Source organism: Schistocerca cancellata, chromosome 1 (assembly GCF_023864275.1).
Source record: "Schistocerca cancellata isolate TAMUIC-IGC-003103 chromosome 1, iqSchCanc2.1, whole genome shotgun sequence".
In the NCBI taxonomy this organism is placed as follows: Eukaryota; Metazoa; Arthropoda; class Insecta; order Orthoptera; family Acrididae; genus Schistocerca; species Schistocerca cancellata.
Genome location: NC_064626.1, coordinates 1152051595 through 1152070025, shown reverse-complemented (window position 1 = coordinate 1152070025; position 18431 = coordinate 1152051595). Strand labels below are relative to the sequence as shown.

At 36.9% G+C, this 18431-nt stretch overlaps 2 protein-coding genes across 2 annotated transcripts in view; one reads left to right on the top strand and one right to left on the bottom strand.

The window, feature by feature from the left end:
- The window catches only part of LOC126093133 (60S ribosomal protein L24), a 104720-nt gene that overhangs the window by 39596 nt on the left and 46693 nt on the right, over window positions 1-18431 (bottom strand). The window lies entirely within an intron of this gene.
- LOC126093117 (transmembrane protein 138) lies at window positions 15-11397 on the top strand. Its single transcript, XM_049908699.1, has 4 exons — window positions 15-647; window positions 726-798; window positions 884-1058; window positions 11200-11397. Exons 1-4 carry the CDS (start codon window positions 520-522, stop codon window positions 11298-11300), a joined length of 477 nt encoding a protein of 158 aa, XP_049764656.1. The 5' UTR covers window positions 15-519; the 3' UTR covers window positions 11301-11397.

Here is an 18431-nt window from a genome sequence, read left to right as displayed (position 1 = left end):
TTTTTTAAAAGTTATTTCTCAGCACAACCTCCACGGCAACACCCTTAGAAGCTTTACAGGCTGTCTCTATCCTCCCTGCATACAGATTTCTATGCAGGAAGATTGCTCGTTGCGTGTGGGCCACTCTCACACATTTATCTGGTATTAGCAACAAAGGGCCAACCACTTTGGTCAAATTGTTGGATATACTGGCTTCAATTTCGAGTATGTCGGTTCTCTTCAGTGCTTGTTTTACATGAGCGTTGTTGTTAGTTTTTCAAGATCTATACTTTTTACCTCCTGAAAAGTTGTCCACTTGTGTCTTCAATACTTAGAGATGATTTCGACTGTGAACGTTTCATTTTGTCTTTGCATATTCGCTTACACAAGTGTTGTCATGGCAACGCGTCGTGGCTGCCATGAACTGCAGCGGCAGCGAAATGCATGAAATTGGAAGCGAATTGCAATGTTCTCTATTGATTTTTATTTTCAGAACTATTAATATGCTACAGTTATTGCAAATAGAAATTCAGTACTGAGATGATAACTTTAAGTCGCTATGGTTTTATGGTGTTTATACAACTCTTCCTTCTAGCGATAGATCTTTGTATCAATACCTTTTCAGACTTTGCGTACAATGATGCAGTAACCTTGTTGATATTGTTCATGTAAGACATGTGTAATTAGATACTATTTTACATTTTCTGTAAAGTATTTGACACTTAAGGTTTTTGTGTATGATGCAGAATCCAGGACGTTCTTCTAGTATTTGGCGCTATTACGTTCTTCTTGAGTCTGTTTTCCACATTTGTCTTCCAGGTAGATCCCTTTTTATTGACACCAGAAATTACGCTTCATAAAACGGAATTAATTTTAATGTCGTCATTTACTTCTTGATTTGCAGGCTGGCTTTCTGGGATCCTTATTCCGCCAGTTTCGTGCTACAGTTTTTATATGCGCTACTTACGTTACACTTACGGTATCATACCATATTTTAGTCGTCAGGTTTCGCTGGCAGCATATGTGGAGTCTTCAGTTCCCCAACTGCATACTGGCGCTTTATGTGTGTCAGCGAATTTGTGAGTACCTTTAAATGGCACTTTTCATTACCTTATACCATAGTCATCGTTTTGAACTAACTATGCCCGTATACCCTCGTAGTGTTACGCTGCAGAACGAAAATTCGATCAGTATCTTACGCAAACATGAGAAACTGTCATCCTGTACAGCACTCTCGTCTCAGGGTGTTGATAATATAGAGAAACTGAAGACCTCTCTGTTTATGCTAGAATAACATATGTATTGGAGTACTGTGACAAAAACAATTCTTGTAGAGAGGAGTTTAAAGTTCCACAATTGAATTACACTTATATGAGTTGCAAAATAGTTTTCCTGTTCTGGAAGGTACACAAGCCTCTGTAAGAGCGATGTAACAGATTAGATTAGATTTAGTTTTCGATCTCGTTCCATAGACCCAAAAAATGGGATGATTCTCATGTGTGTCAGAAAGTATAACATAAAACATTTTTGTGGTACTGGATTCGTTTTTCTTGCAGTATTAGAAAAATAATAATAAATTTAATATGAACATAAGACTGTGTAAGGTTAAATCCACTATCTGTTGACATGTTATATTCGTCAGAGCTTTACCATGAAATCACTGAAAATGAACGAAGATGAGGAACATCAGTTACTCATATCACTCTAGAGTCAGTTATAGGAAGAGAGAGATGTACATGTACATAGATGGAAGTCAAGTAATATGCCCTAGGCATAAATGGAAATTCCATTGAACAGTACTTCCAGTACTTGCCTCATTAATGGACCTGGTATAGCTTTGTCAGTCATTTGCACTCCTCCAAGTGATAGGCTGTATTTTGGACTTAACCATGTAGGTTAACTTTGAAAGAGTATTAATCACATTTTGAACAAACAGTTGAAGAGTCTTCATATGTAGGAATTCCTAGTTGAATTTAGGCTACATGAGAATGCAAATATTGGAATGTAGATAGACGGCCGGTTTTGGTCCAGTACTACAATAAATACCTGATTTATTTATTTGTTCTAGATGATGGGGGGGGGGGGGCACATGAACACATTACATAATGTTGCTGAGAAGTACAACATGTGCAACAAGTAAACTATGGTACAACTAGAACATGAAATTTTGATACAAAACACTTCTCGAAACCTAAAAACACATGAATACATATCACATTGCTGAAAAGTATAACACACAAAAACCTGCTGGCGCTATATCCATCATAACTAATGCAGTACTAGACCCCTTGTCTGAGGTGTGTTGCACCACTTCTGGAACAGAAAACTAACAGCAGAAACATTCTTTTGCAAAGATAAGCACATCATAGATGGTACATCAGTTAACAGAATAAAAAGAACTCCACAGTTAATGAGGGCCAAGTATTCCTGTAAGCTAACGTATTTACTTACATTGGAGTAACACTTCTCAACAAGCAATGATTTTAACTGTGCTCTAGAAGCTGTTTCCGTCTCCAACCTGTTCATGTAAATTGGCAGTGCATGATAAAGGTGACATCTAAGTGGCTCACATATCTTCGAGTATGAATTATTCTTACTTGTCATCAACACACATTTGTATAAGTACAATGAGGGTGCTGTAAGTAGACATAACTTCTTAAATAGGAGCTTGCAAGTGAGCCCTAGCAGAGTTATGTGACAACATTCGAATGGCCCTTTTATCTAATGTAAAAATTTCATTCAATCATCTATTAATTTTATCCCCAAAAAATATTCCATAAGCTACAAGGGAATTGAAGTAATTAAAATAAGCCCTTCTAGCATTATCTGAGGAGAAAACTTTAGAAATGGTTCTCAGAGCAAAACATGCAAACTGAGTCCCTGGGAGAGTAAAGATACATGGTCTTTCCAGATTAAGACGTGATCAACAAACATATCTAAAAGTGTTCTATATTTTTCCCTTCTTAACTCATTTCTGCCCAGTACCAGTTCGAGAGCTCGGTTTTGGTTCCTCTTTCCAAATTGAATGCCAACGGCTTTGCCGCAATGGTAACATTGGTTCCCGTCAGATCACTGAAGTTAAGTGTTGTCGGGCTGGGCTAGCACTTGGATGGGTAACGATTCAGTCTGCCGAGTGCTGTTGGTAATCGGGGTGCACTCAGTCCTTGTGAGGCAAACTGAGGAGCTACTTGATTGACAAGTAGCGGCTCCGGTCTCAGAAAGTGACATACGGCTGGGACAGCGGTGTGCTGACCACAAGCCCCTCCATATCCGCATCCAGTGACCCTATGAGCTGAGGATGACATGGCGGCTGGTCAGTACCATTGGGCCTTCATGACCTGTTCGGGAGGAGTTTAGTTTTTATTTTCAAATTGAATATAATTTGTTTTCTTCGCATTATGGGTTAGCCTGTTGGCATTGAACTGTGAATGCAAGGACTTGAGGACTCAATCAGTTGTGGGCAGAGATTCCTTGACATTTCTCACTATTACACTAATGTCACTTGCAAAAATGATCTTGGCTGCAGTTTATGAGGTGTTTTATCATTTACATAAATAACAAACAAGATGAGGCCTAATACACTGTCATGTGGTGCATCCATCTCGACTTTCTTTGCATCAGATACTAATCTAATTTTATGATTAGAATGGACTGATGCGATTTCCACAACCTGTGATGTATTTTGCAAATATTATTGAAACCTCATGTTTTTCGTCCCTATTACTCCCATTGCTTCCAGCCTATCTAAAAGAATTTCATTACTAATTGTATCAAAAGCTTTAGAAAGATATGAATTAACTCCTACAACACTATTGTTACTATCCAAATTTCTATTTAATCTTTTTAATCCATTATTGCTGTATCTGTACTCCTAGCCGTTTGAAAGCCATCTGCTTATTACTCATTGAATGTGGTTGCTTAAGTACCAGGTGATTTGTTGTTTCATTAATTTCTCAATTACTTTAGAAAATGCCGAGAGGAGTGAGACGGATTAGTAATTTTCAACTTAATGCCTATTACCACTCATGAATAAAGGTTGAGGTTTTTAAAACAAGAATGCAGTGCACATTCATTAAATATTTTTTTTTTATCTGGAACTGTTTGTTGGTTTATATATAAATGTGGTAGTAATGGCTTTTATTGCCACAATGGTCAGATAAAAAGTAAAAGGATTTGTTAAACAGATTTAGTGATTAAAGCATAATACCAAGAAAAACTTGGTTTAAGAAGTTTTAAGAATTGTGAAAAAATGTTGCATACATGGAAGAGACCTGGAGACACCAGAAGGTTTCAGGTCGATTATATAATGGTAAAAAGAGATTTGGAAACCAGATTTTAAATTTCAGGACATTTCCAGGGCCAGATGTGGACTCTGGCCACAATTTATTGGTTATGAACTGTAAATTTAAACTGAAGAAATTGCAAAAAGGTAGGAATATAAGGAGATGATACCTGAATAAAGTGAAAGAACCAGAGGCTGTCGAGAGTTTCAGAGGGAGCTTGAGGGAACAATTGAGAAGAACAGGGGAAAGGAATTCAGTAGAAAAAGAATGTGTAGCTTTGAGAGATAAAAGAATGAAGGTAGCATAAAATTGAGTAGGTAAAGAGGAGGGCTAGCAGAAATCCTTGGGTAAGACAAGAGATACTGAATGTAATTGATGAAAGGAGAAAATATAAAAATGAAGTAGGTGAAAGGGAATACAAAGATAAAAAAAGTGAGTGAGATTGACAGGAATTGCAAAATGGCTAAGCCGTATGGCTAGAGAACAGATATAAGGGTTTAGAAGCTACAGGAAAATTAGCTTACAGGAAAACTAGAGGCCTTTGCAGAAAAGAGAACCACCTGTATAAATTTCAAGAGTTCAGATGGAAAACCAGTCCTAAGCAAAGAAGGGAAAGCAGAAAGGTGAAGGGTCTATACAAGGGAGATGTACTTGAGGGCAACATTATGGAAATGGAACAGGACATAGATGAAGGTGAGATGGGAGGTATGATACTGCGTGAAGAGTTTGACAGAGCACTGAAAGACTTAAGTCGAAACAAGGCCCATGGAGTAGACAACATTCTGTTAGAACTACTGATAGCCTTGGGAAAACCAGCCATGACAAAACTCTTCCATCTGATGTGCAAGATGTGTGAGGCAGGTGAAATAACCTCAGACTTCAAGAAGAATATAAATCCAATTACAAAGAAAGCAGGTGCTGATAGGTGTGAAAATACAGAAACCACATGGCAGTTATAAGAGTCAAGGGGCTTGAAAGGGAAGTAGTGCTTGAGAAAGGGGGTGAGACAGTGTTGTAGCCCATCCTCAATGTCACTCAATCTGTATATTGGTCAAGTAGTAAAAGAAACAAAAGAAAAATTTGGAGTAGGAATTAAACCCAGGTTTGCCAGTCACATTGTAATCTTGTCAGAGCCAGCAAAGGAGATGGAAGAGCAGTTAATTGGAGTGGACAGTGTCTTGAGAGAAGGGTGTAAGATGGACATCAACAAAAGTAAAACGAGAATAATGGAATGTAGTTGAATTAAATCAGCTGATGCTGAGGGAATTAGATTAGGGAATGAGGCATTTAAAGTAGTAGATGAGTTTTACTATTTGGGCAGCAAAATGACTGGTGATGGTTGAAGTAGAGAGGGTATAAAATATAGACTGGCAATGGCAAGAAAAGCATTTCTGAAGGAGAGAAATTTGTTAACTTTGAAAATAGATTTAAGTGTCAGGTAGTCATTTCTGAAAGTGTTTGTTTGGAGTGATGCCATGTATGAAAGTGAAACATGGGCGATAAACACGTAAGAGAGAAGAGAATAGAAACTTTTGAAATGTGGTGCTATGGAAGAATGCTGAAGATTAGATGGGTACATCACATAACTAATGAGGAGTACTGAATAGAATTGGGGAGAAAAGAAGTTTGTGACACAACCTTACTAGAAGAAGAGACCAGTTGACAGGACACATTGTGAGACATCAAAGGATCACCTATTTAGTTCTGGAGGGAAGTGTTGGGGGTAAAAATCGTAGAGGGAGACAAAGAGATGAAAACAGTTAGCAGATTCAGAAAGATGTAGGTTGTGGTAGTTGCTTGGAGATGAAGAGGTTCCACATGGAGTTGCATGGAGAGCAAGCTGCATCAAACCATTCGTCGCACTGAAGATCACAATAAAACCAAGAAAAAGCATGGTAAATAATGTTTTGGTCAGCATATTTAGATAATTTTTACTGGGAGAACAGCAAGCAAGGATTTACCATGCAAATGCTATAAGCTATTAATTATGATTTCTAGTACCTATTTCATTATGGCACTTTAAATTCAATTCCACTTTTGAAAAATGTGATGGTATATTTGACAAAGATTGTGTATGGAAGGTGAAAGAATACAGATAGATCACTGCTCACAGAACATGTAACATCACCAGAATGAAACAAATGTGAGCAGATTCTTCAGTCATGAAACCAGACAAATAAAGCACATTTACTAGTACCATCATGGAAAACACTATGTTGAGTACATTGTATGGTTATGGAATGCAAAAAAATATGGAAACAGAAATTGGAGCACCTTCAGGTAACTCATGAAAGACTATTGCCCACTGTGGAATATAAAGCAGCACATCTTCAGTGGAGTTAAACAACACATATATGGGATAGTAGCTGACTGGAGGTGTATAGTGTGGTCCAACATGGCCCAATTTTGCCTCTTTTTCAAGTGATGGCCTAATGCGGTATTTCCTGACACAGTGTGTGGATAGTGCAGTTCAGGACGGATGTTCTATGGCATTTTGTGTTATGACACAGGCTTGCTCTTTCAGATTACCGTTAATGGGAAACAGTATGTTTATTTTAGCATTCTCCATCTCCAAGTGTTGCCTTTCTTTGTAATGTGGAGTAATGAATGTAATTTTTCCTCCTGTAATTGTAATTATGTACATCATAGTTCAAAAGGAGAAGTTATGTACCTAATTATTATATGAGAAGGAAAAACGACATTCATTACTCCAAATTATGGTTGTCTTTAGCACAAAAAGGGGTGAACAGTGCTGCAACAAAAAATTTTGGTCACCTACCCAGTGATATAAAATGTCTGTCAGACAGCATAGTAAAATTTCAATACGAAGTGAGAAAGGTTCTCCTTGGTAACTCCTTCCATTCCATAGAATAATTTATATTACTGTAATGTGTAAAATGTGTTGGGTAGGAGTTACCAACTCACATCTATATATCTTTTCTTTGTTTTTGAAAAAATAAAATAAAAAAACTTTAAAATGTTCAGAATGTAACCACATGTACAAATTAATTTGTGATGTGAATGCAAAATGACTCATTCCACATCATTATGATCCATCGTGAGAAATGATCTGTGGGACATGTAACAAAATAACTCTACATCTTCGTGGTGCGTATGTTGTTTTATTTTTATCGTCCTTTGATCATATGAAGTACATTGTACAAGATCATATTGAAAATAACTGTAGTGGAATTGTGGTTCATTCATCTCATGATGTAGATTTGCATACCATTTGGTTTGCAACTGTTTGGTTTTGAATTGCATCATGTGATTCTTAGATATGTTTAGATTCAATGCATTTAGCTGAAACCAAGTTTCTAAGGTACTCGGGGTACTGAGCACAGTTTTAGCAATTTTTCTGAATTTTGATTTTCAACTCACAGAAGTGTCATCTGCGAACAGAAGGGGACCTGATATTTAATGGAAAGTCATTTATGTAGAAGAGAAATAGGATTGGGTCTAGCATGGAGCCTTATTGACCACCCTGAGATATTTTTTTTCAGTCAGAATAATAATTTGTCCTATTTGAAGAGATTCTAACTCTTTGCTTTCTGTTTGATGAGTAGGATTTAAACCATTGTACGGCACTGCCCCTAATGCCATACTTTTCAAGTTTGTAAATAAGCAATGCATGATTTACAGACTCAAACACCTATGTGAGATTGCAGATAATTCCTTTGACCTCACTGCGCCTGTCTAGTGGTGTATTAATTTTCTCAATGAAACTGTTTACTGCATCTATGGTGTTTTTTCCCTTGTTGAAGACTAAATTGATGTTTAGAATATAGAAAATTTTGCAGTGAACGTTTGGATTTGGCTAACGGCAACTTTTTCAAATATTTTAGACAGACAGGGAGAATTGAGACAGGATGATAATTTTACATGACCACTGTTGATCCCTTTTTGAAGAGTAGTTTGACTTCGGCATATTTCTGTACCTCTGGGCAACAGCCCTCTTCAGAAAACAGATACTATTTGAGGTAGTGGGTTTGCAATTTTGTTGTGTACTGCTTTAATAACTTTGATGGGTCTTCCATTCCAACCAGCAGAGTTTTTATTTTTTAATGCTAGTATTTTTCTACATTCATCATAGAAACTTTTAAAAAAATTTTAAGGTGTTCAGAGTTTTCATTTAGACCAAAGGGATTTACTTTGTTGTGATAATCTGTTACATTTACATCAGACTTTGCTGCATTTGTAAAGAATTCATTAAAGCACCCTGGTATTTGAGTTGGTCTTAAAATAGTATTTTCTTTTTTCTTCAGTGTTAATTTTTGCAATTTCCTGATTACAGGCTTTAACACCTAATTAAATCTAAGATTTAATGACTGACCACTCAGTCTTTGTCTTATTTTCATAGTTTAAACTTAGCCTGTTATTTGCCAGTTATTTTGCTGTCTTGACATCTCTTGTACATATCTCTAATATTGTTACATTCCATCCTGAATTTTCCTTTGTTTGATTTTATAGAGTCTAACATATTCAGTGAAATCAGAATCTTTATTATATTTTAATTTTTTGTGCAGTTGCCTTTTCCTTACACTGGAAATTCTTATGCCTTAGGTTAATCCACTTAAATTCATTTGTCACTTTATTGCTGCAGAGTCTATGTGGAAATGTTTCGTCAAAGACACCAAGAAAACTATATAGGAATTTTTCAAAGTTTTCGTCACTTGAGCAAACAATGATCAAAAGGCCATTTTTTTCTCTTTTGGCTTATTACTAAATACCAGCAAGTTTTCTTTGACCAAGTTCGTTTTCATATGTGTTTTTACACTTGAAATGTTTGTTACTGTCTGTGGCAGCTCAATGAACAATGCAAAGTGATCTGGCCATTGTCTCTGGTAGATTCAAAGAAATTCAATTTGGAACCAAGTTTATTTACGAAATCCATGAATGTTGAAGCATAGCTACTGTCACATGTGATATCAATATTAAAATCAGCAGCTATTAGATTTTTTTCTTTTTTCCTCTACAAAGATGTTCTAGCATAATTTTAAACTTAGCTAAGAGTAGTTCTGTTGTTGACCTCCCTAGGATTCTATTAAATTACATGAAATGGAGCCAATATATATACATGAGATTTGCAGCTATAGTTGAATCTGCATAAGTTGATCCCTGACAGTTGCAATGGGCTGGGTGTGGCAGCTTTGTTGGCCTAACTCAACCAGCGTAATGTGATTTTGTAAATGTTTATATGGCAATGCCTCCCTGTTGTCACAGGTGTGAAGACAGCTACTGCTTTTGCCATTAGGGCTTCACAGCTGAAAGCTGGCAACAGTGCTATGAGCTGTCAGATATCTTCTTAAGCCATCTCGACTGTAGCCCACTAATTGAGAAGGCATGTGTCACAGTTATTTTGCAATGAGGAAATATTCTGGAGTTATATTTTGCACAGGTATTGTATGCTGAGGTGATTTTTGTGTGAGGTACTTTGTAGTGATAAAGAAATGTCAGAGTAACTGACTCCTCCCAGAAAGCTACTCAGAATCTCTTGCTGCATGTTAAATTATGTGCAAATAAAAGAACAGCACAAAAATTTAAAGGAAATCTACACCAAGTTGTTGTTAATGAGTCTGTACTGGTAGCCTTTTAGTAAGGAATTTTAATATAATTGTTCAAGATACTGCTGCCAGGCACTGCCTACAGTGATTTTGAAATTTCCATTAACAGAGAAATGGAAGTTTTAATTATTTTAGCAGGCAGTAATTGCTGCTACACAACTATTTCAATGAGACAGAATTGTGTTAATGTCACCTTTATAGTTTAAGTTTTATGGACTGAAAGAACAGCTCAAAAGATAAAAGATATCCTCTTAAAAGATGGTGAAGTTCTTAAAGGGAGGTATCTTGTGTGCATGTTGTCAGAATGTGTGTAGTTTCATGCTGTTCTTTGTAATCAAGCTTTCCGAGACAACTTGACATCTTCGAAGAAAAATGAGAGCCCATCGGTTAAACAGACATTTCCACACCATTTTTGGTGCTGTTCAGATACTCGGAGATTTGAATTGGTGCATTGCACACATTGAGTGAGGTGACATAGTGGTTAAGTCACTTGGCTCTCATTTGAGATGAATGGGGTTCAGTTATCTGGCTATCCAGCTTTAGGTATTCTGTGGCTCCCTAAACTGATTAAAACAAATGCAGAGATACTTTAAATGCGAACATTTTTAGGTTAGGCTTTACCGTGACTGTTACTGACATTAAATGAAACAACAAGTTCACTGTTACCAGTCACCGTTCAAAAGGTCGCAATGACGACACTTCAATAGGAATTGTCTCAATGTAAATCCACCCGATGATGGAGGTTTAAACCTTCGAAACGCGTCGTGGAAATAAAAATAAAACGGTGACTGGTAACAGTGAACTTGTTGTTTCATTAAATGCAGAGATAATTCCTGTGAGAAAGGCACAGCCAATTTTCCTGTCTTCTGAGTACAATTAGAGTTTATGCTCTGTTTTGTATGATCTTGTTGATGGTGGAATGTTAAATCTTAATCTTTGTTCTCTCAGCAATTCTGAATTTTTCATCCATAAAAAATGTATATCTCTGAAGGCCTGCAATTTTGTGTTTATTTTTTTATGTTTCTGTTACCTGTTCAATCTGTGCTCTACCTAACTGTTTTATCTGTTATGCTGACTGTCTAGGCTTATGTGTTTAACTTTATTGTTTGTATTATATTGAGTATAGAGTACATTGTAGTTTTAGTAGTGTGTGTACTAAAACACACACTCACCCCACACTTTGTGTGTGTGTGTGTGTGTGTGTGTGTGTGTGTGTGTGTGTTTGTTTGTTTTAGTATATACACTACCACAAATATGCCTTCCCATTCACCTTATTCATCCTGATTGTTCAATTAGACCATATATATATTAATGTTATAATAATTTTATGTATATTTACCTTTTTAAAAATAATTCCTCAATTTTTTTTCCAGTGGCTGTATTTTACTATTACTTCTACAAGAGAACAGTATTACGATTAAGTGACCCACGTTTTTATGAAGATTTTGATGTTTCACTATATGAGAAACAGTGAGAAATTCTTAAGATGCTTGTTACAGTTATTAACGTAAGATGTTCAGTGGAGTTGTTGTAAGCCTTCAATGATAATAAATTTTGAATGTTACTGTGAATTGAGAAAGTGTATTTTTTTGGATTAATATGAAGATACTCCCACATTCCATTAAGCAACCAAATAAGTGTCATTATGGTGCAGTTGTCAAGTTTCTTTCACTATTATTGGCATACAAAAATGCAACATTTACCTAAAAAATTCATAGAACTCTGAAGTATAAAACCAGAAAGAAAACTAAACTTAACGTTATAAAACAGTGGCAGTACAGTATGCTGTATGAAAGTCATACACCAGTACTCTTGAAGAAAGACAGGAAGAAAATTACATCAGCAGAGATAGAATAATCATGAACTACAAGCCAAAGGGCCAGCTGGACAGTGAAGTGTTCGATGTTCGAGGACAAGATGGTTCTTGGAACTGGCTGTGCAGCCTACTCTGTGAAGTGAAGATGATGCGGTTGAAGGTAGTGGTGATGACTTTAAGCAATTTAATTGCCAACATCTACATCAGTAGTGTTGCATGGTAGAGGGTACTTTCTGTATAGGACTAATAAATAATCTCAAAAAGTAACCATATATATAAGGAGTAGCAGTTGTTTTAATGACAAACAACCACTCCTATCAACAGATACGTTCATGAGTAATAAGTATCACTTTTATAGGATCAATATGCAAAGAGGGAAAATAATCTGAAAGTGCCGTAAGAGCCTAGAAGACTGGATCATTGGAGGAGCCATGGAAGATAGGGAATGCAAGAGCAAAATCCAGTGGGATGTAAGAAAGCAGAGGTTGGAATTGGAGGACTGGCATAAGAAGTTTTACTGTCAACTTTGACAGAACAGATAGTAGAAACTCCATGTAGCAAGGATACAGCATGAGCAGCAAGTTGCTAGACCACCACTTTGTCTTTTTTTCCTCTATTGGTTTTCAACAGCTTGGTCCATGTCAACCTAGGGTGTGAGAGGCCTACTTCTCCCTTCCAACCAATCGCATTTTCCTTCCTGATGAACAGCCATAAAGTTTCCAAAAGCTAGGAAAGTTTTTTCTACTTGTGAGTCATCAGGACTTAAATTTTAGCTTCCTCAAGGTAAGTAGTGGTCAGTGATTCTGATGTCTTTTAATGCAAACATAAAAAATGACAGTTTGGCCTCTCATTATGTATTCCACAAATTATTTCAAAAGGAGGATTGTAATGCACATTTTGAAGAAAGTACTTTGGAATAAACTAGCTATTTGCTATACTATCATGGATTCCAAGAAGTTGCATGGCATGAGGGACAAAGACACTGAAAGAGACAACTCTGGAAGATTATGTATTTGGCTCATGAGGAAAAGATGCATATCTTTGAAATTAGCATGTAAGATGAATTATTTTATTGCATGTTAGCAAAACTGCTAGTTACAACAGTAGTAAAATTATAACTGTGATCGATGTTGGAAGCCCAGCCAGTGATGAGTGAAACATGAACACCCTTGAAACAGTTGTGAAGATTTGAGAAGAAATTCAGTACTGGTACTTTAAACAGTCAAGAAAACAGTCTTCTGACATTTTGAGAAAGTAAATTAGGGTGTCTGTGTATGGAATTACATTTTCATGTAACAGAAAAAGTAACAAATTCCACATACAGTGTGACCCCTATTTTACATTTTCAAGTGGCCCAGACTTAAAAAACGCAAAAATGAGGAAAATGCAAAAGCAATGAAAACATTAAAAGCCCCAAAATACAAGCAGAAACATGTGTAACTCGTATATATGATTAAAAATCATAATCTTCTCCAATAAATTATATAAAATCTGTACATGTGATGGAAATTTAATGTACGACACAACATTATTCAATAATTTTATGATAAGAATTTAATCATTCCTTAAAAAATTACAGATCTGTACGAGTAACAGCAAGTAAGAACTCATCAAAAAATTGATATTGCTACAAGGTAATCAAGCTATTTTCCGACGTGCTCCAACCTCAATTTATACTTCAAAACACATGTTTTAGGGAGATCTTTCTCTTGTGCTCACCCAGAAAAAATCAAAAATTGATGAACATGTGCAAGGCATCAGAAACTTTACATGTGGGGGTGTGCGTTTTCTTCTGTAGCCAGTGCAGCATACTATGGTGATGCAAGCACAGTGATGTCTAGTGTATTGCTTGTCAACTTTTTCTTGTTCATTGTGTCGAGTGGTTGAAGTGGAGCATTCTGCAGCATTACCAATGAGCACCGTTTGCACTTTGAACTTGTCACCTGCTGTACTGTAAACACAGTAGGTTTCGTGAAAGCACATATATACATAAAAGTTTTCCTTCACATGCCATAATAATTATTACCAATGAATATGAAACAAAGTTAACCCTTCGTTACACAATTTTTTTCCTCAGTAACAATAATTTGATATGCATTTAGGATGGGCTACAGAACATCGGAAAAATATTTTAAAAAATCTTCCACTTACAGTTTTTGAGAAAAGTTGATTTTTTGACACTTTGCACAAATGCAAAGCCACGCATAAGTAGTTGATTTAAGTGATAAATTTTATTCTTTGACACTTTGCAGATACGCAAAGCAGTGCATTTACAATCGAACTAAGTGATAAAGTTAACTCAACAGCAAAAAGCTGAAACATTTAAAAACAATAGAATTAACTGAAATTGTGAAAAAACTGAAATTATATCTTGAGTTAGAGTATATGTGCATGCAACTAAGAGACTTTGCATCCATGGAATGAGGTGAAACAGTTATTTTTCTTATTCAAACAAATATTTATTTTGTATTTTTCTAATAAAATAAAATGTTGAAATAAAACTATCAAAATTACAACAATAGAGAAAAAATTTAAATGTGTTTTAATAAAATATGTATAAGCAATTTCATTTTTTGTGAAATGAGGTGAAACAGTTATTTGTGTTATTCAAGCACAAATTTACTTTACATTTTTCACATGAAACAAATATGTAGCCTTTGCACTCTGGATTTTTGTGTGATGTTATTGTCTCATTCCAAATTGGCCAGTGGTTTACTGGATCCAATCGTACATCTTTTGGTGGTAGTGAAGATCCCGTGACTTTTATTCTCTTGTTCTCTATTTGGTCCAAGCTGCTTGGTCTTCCACACTTTCTTGGCTCCCAGCCTACCTGGCATAGAGTTAGGGCTAACTCATTGCTAAACCTCTTTTGGTTCATGGGCATGTCTGTTGATCCTGTTTCAAGAAGCATTCTTCGGTACAGTATCTATGAATTTATTACCATTGTATCAAGCAGGTGAAAAAGTAGACAGAGATACCATTTCTTTGATCTTATCTTGATGTGGTGTCTTCCTATATTGCTGTCAAACAAACCAAAATACCCCATGTGAGAACTGTATACGGAGACAACTGCTGGACAAGGCACCATTACGTGCTCCTTTTTCTTCCTATCAGATCTTCTCACTTCTGATTTTGGAAGTTCTCCAAGAAAAGTCGAGAGGAAACTGACGTTGTTGTCCTTGTACAAAACAGTAGAAATGTCAACTGACTCAAAATTTATTGTGAATTCCTCTGAATAACTGCGTGATTCCTTTTTGAGTTCTTTTTCATCAGTGAACTTGCAGTTAGGAATTCTATTGCGTTGAATTGTACCACAGCACCGAATTCCTTCATTATCCCAGTACACAATGGAGTTCATCCCAGTGATGTTTTGTCAACAAGTGTACAGGAAACTGAAACAAAAAAACATGTAGTTGGAATCTGTGTAATGTAAGAGTTGAAAACAACACTACAACCATATCACACACCTTTGGAGATGTGCAAACAGAATAATATTACTTATTACTTACTTGTTTATTATTAGAAATATGCGTGAACATGAAGATATGTTTACCACTGTTATTGAATCACAAATATATATACATTATTTTCGTTTTCACCATGTGTACAGACTGTTTAGGACAGCGCTTCATGCCAAACTGAAGTTTCTGTGCACATGACGAATGTAAGTCGACAGTGGTGCAGACTAGTGGCAAATTCTTGCACACAGTTTTAGATATGCAGCATTGCAGTTGTGCAAAGGGGACTTCAATTTTAAACTAGCAAAGAACCTCAGAAAATTTCATGTAATTCCACTTTGCAGATATGCAAATCTGCATAGTGAAGGGTTAAGCCTGCTGTGATTTCAGTGTTTCTCTGTCCCAGCAATCTATTAAATTTATAACAATCTATGTGCCATCAAAACACATTAAATACCATTGAGGACTGCAACAAAGATGAACAAGCCATCGCACAACTGTTCACTGAACATGTCGTGTTAATTGTGGTGCCACACATAGCAAATGGGGTAGCCTACATTGGCTGTAGTTGGGAGAGACACAATACATTCCAGATTCTGCCAACAGGCTCTGAGCAGAATTACTGTAAGTAAACTTAATGATGATGAAGGACATACGAGGTGTAACTATATAAATTAAACCTGAGTGGAAGCTGGAGTTGCTCCATTTGCAGTACTATGATCACATCAGCTGTATTTTGGAACAAGTCGCCAAGTGAGTTTGTTGTTTGTCATTCTATATGCTAGAAGCTAGTGCATTAGCATGATGTCACCATGCTATACAGCTACTAACTGCAGGTGGAAAACAAATATCCAAGATTTTACAAATATGTGAGATGTTGTAATCCGATAGTTTTCACCATATTTCACAGTTTTCAGTTTATTCCAGTATGTAGGCTACAAATTTTTGCTATTTTTGAGGTGAACATAAAATGAAAGAGCCCTCAAGACAGTGTTTTAAGGTGTACTTTGTGGCAGTAGTGTATTGGGAAATGGCTCAATTACCTCGTACATCATTAGCAAAAGTGATAGTCTTTTTAGTTATGTGCCCTACGGTATCACTAGTGGCAAAACCCACATTTTTTCCTAATAGGTCTATCATATGATGTAAACGTTTGAAATGTCTTTCTTGTTTGTGTATGGGTTTGCGATCTGATTATGTCAGTTGATGTTCTGTTGAGAGAGAGAGAGAGAATGTGTGTGTGTGTGTGTGTGTGTGTGTGTGTGTTTGTGTTGGATGGGGGGGAGGGGAGGGGGGGCAGGAATCTCATGCATAGTTAAAAACATATTTCTCATGCAGAACAGCTCATGTAAATTATTATACCAATGACTTCATGTAAATTATTATACCAATGACTATAAATTACACAAACTGTCAGCGCTCAGATATGGTAATTTCAAAAGTATGTTTTTCACTTTATTTGTGTTATTGTGGTGTGGTAGCTGCTCTGGACACAAGTCGCCAGCCAATAAGAGCTCACTAGCTGGAAATGGCTGACATTTCCGTGATTCCGATCTAGCATATCCTTTGTGACTCTGTGTTTGAATTTAAACGGAAAAAGCATTCGAAGTTCAGAAGAACGTGAAATCCCGAAGATTGGCTAAAATTTACAGACACATGAAATTTGGCACGGACTTCAATGTGAGATGCCTTTAATAGGCTCCACAACGAAACATTGTCTCGAAATTTGGTAGAAAATCTGAAGAGATTCTGGCCGTATGTAAAGTACACAAGTGGCAAGACGCAGTCAATACTTTCGCTGCACAGTGCCTATGGTACTGTTACCGACGACTGTGCCACTAAAGCGGAGTTATTGAATGCAGTTTTCCGAAATTCCTTCACCAGGGAAGACGAATGGAATATTCCAGACTTTGAAACACGAACAGCTGCTAGCATGAGTTTCTTAGAAGTAGATACCTTAGGGGTTGCGAAGCAACTCAAATCGCTTGATACGGGCAAGTCTTCAGGTCCAGATTGTATACCGATTAGGTTCCTTTCAGATTATGCTGATACAATAGCTCCCTACTTAGCAATCATATACAACCGCTCGCTCACCGATAGATCTGTACCTAGAGATTGGAAAATTGCGCAGGTCGCACCAGTGTTTAAGAAGGGTAGTAGGAGTAATCCATCGAACTACAGACCTATATCATTGACGTCGGTTTGCAGTAGGGTTTTGGAGCATATACTGTATTCAAACATTATAAATCACCTTGAAGGGAACGATCTATTGATACGTAATCAGCATGGTTTCAGAAAACATCGTTCTTCTGCAACGCAGCTAGCTCTTTATTCGCACGAAGTAATGGCTGCTATCGACAGGGGATCTCAAGTTGATTCCGTATTTCTAGATTTCTGGAAAGCTTTTGACACTGTTCGTCACAAGTGACTTCTAATCAAGCTGCGGGCCTATGGGGTATCATCTCAGTTGTGCGACTGGATTCGTGATTTCCTGTCAGGAAGGTCGCAGTTCGTAGTAATAGACGGCAAATCATCGAGTAAAACTGAAGTGATATCAAGTGTTTCCAAGGGAAGCGTCCTGGGACCTCTGCTGTTACTGATCTATATAAATGACCTGTGTGACAATCTGAGCAGTTCTCTTAGGTTGTTCGCAGATGATGCTGTAATTTACCGTTTAGTAAGGTCATCCGAAGACCAGTATCAGTTGCAAAGCGATTTAGAAAAGATTGCTGTGTGGTGTGGCAGGTGGCAGTTGACGCTAAATAACGAAAAGTGTGAGGTGATCCACGTGAGTTCCAAGAGAAATCCGTTGGAATTCGATTACTCGATAAATAGTACAATTCTCAAGGTTGTCAATTCAACTAACTACCTGGGTGTTAAAATTACAAACAACTTCAGTTGGAAAGACCACATAGATAATATTGTGGGGAAGGTGAGCCAAAGGTTGCGTTTCATTGGCAGGACACTTAGAAGATGCAACAAGTCCACTGTTAGAATATTGCTGCGCGGTGTGGGATCCTTACCAGGTGGGGCCGATGGAGGACATCGAAAGGGTGCAAAAAAGGGCAGCTCGTTTTGTATTATCACGTAATAAGGGAGATATTGTGGCAGATATGATACGCGAGTTGGGATGGAAGTCATTAAAGCAAAGACGTTTTTCGTCACGGCGAGATCTATTCACGAAATTTCAGTCACCAACTTTCTCTTCCGAATGCGAAAATATTTTTTTGAGCCCAACCTACATAGGTAGGAATGATCATCAAAATAAAATAAGAGAAATCAGAGCTTGAACAGAAAGGTTTAGGTGTTCGGGAGTGGAATGGTAGAGAGA

What these genes read in the sequence shown, in the direction of transcription:
- LOC126093117 (XM_049908699.1), top strand. Translation starts at nt 520, where the DNA reads ATGATAACTTTAAGTCGCTATGGTTTTATGGTGTTTATACAACTCTTC. An exon ending in ACCTTGTTGATATTGTTCAT is followed by an intron (nt 648 to 725) that starts GTAAGACATGTG and finishes TGTATGATGCAG; the next exon opens with AATCCAGGACGTTCTTCTAG. An exon ending in TTTCCACATTTGTCTTCCAG is followed by an intron (nt 799 to 883) that starts GTAGATCCCTTT and finishes CTTGATTTGCAG; the next exon opens with GCTGGCTTTCTGGGATCCTT.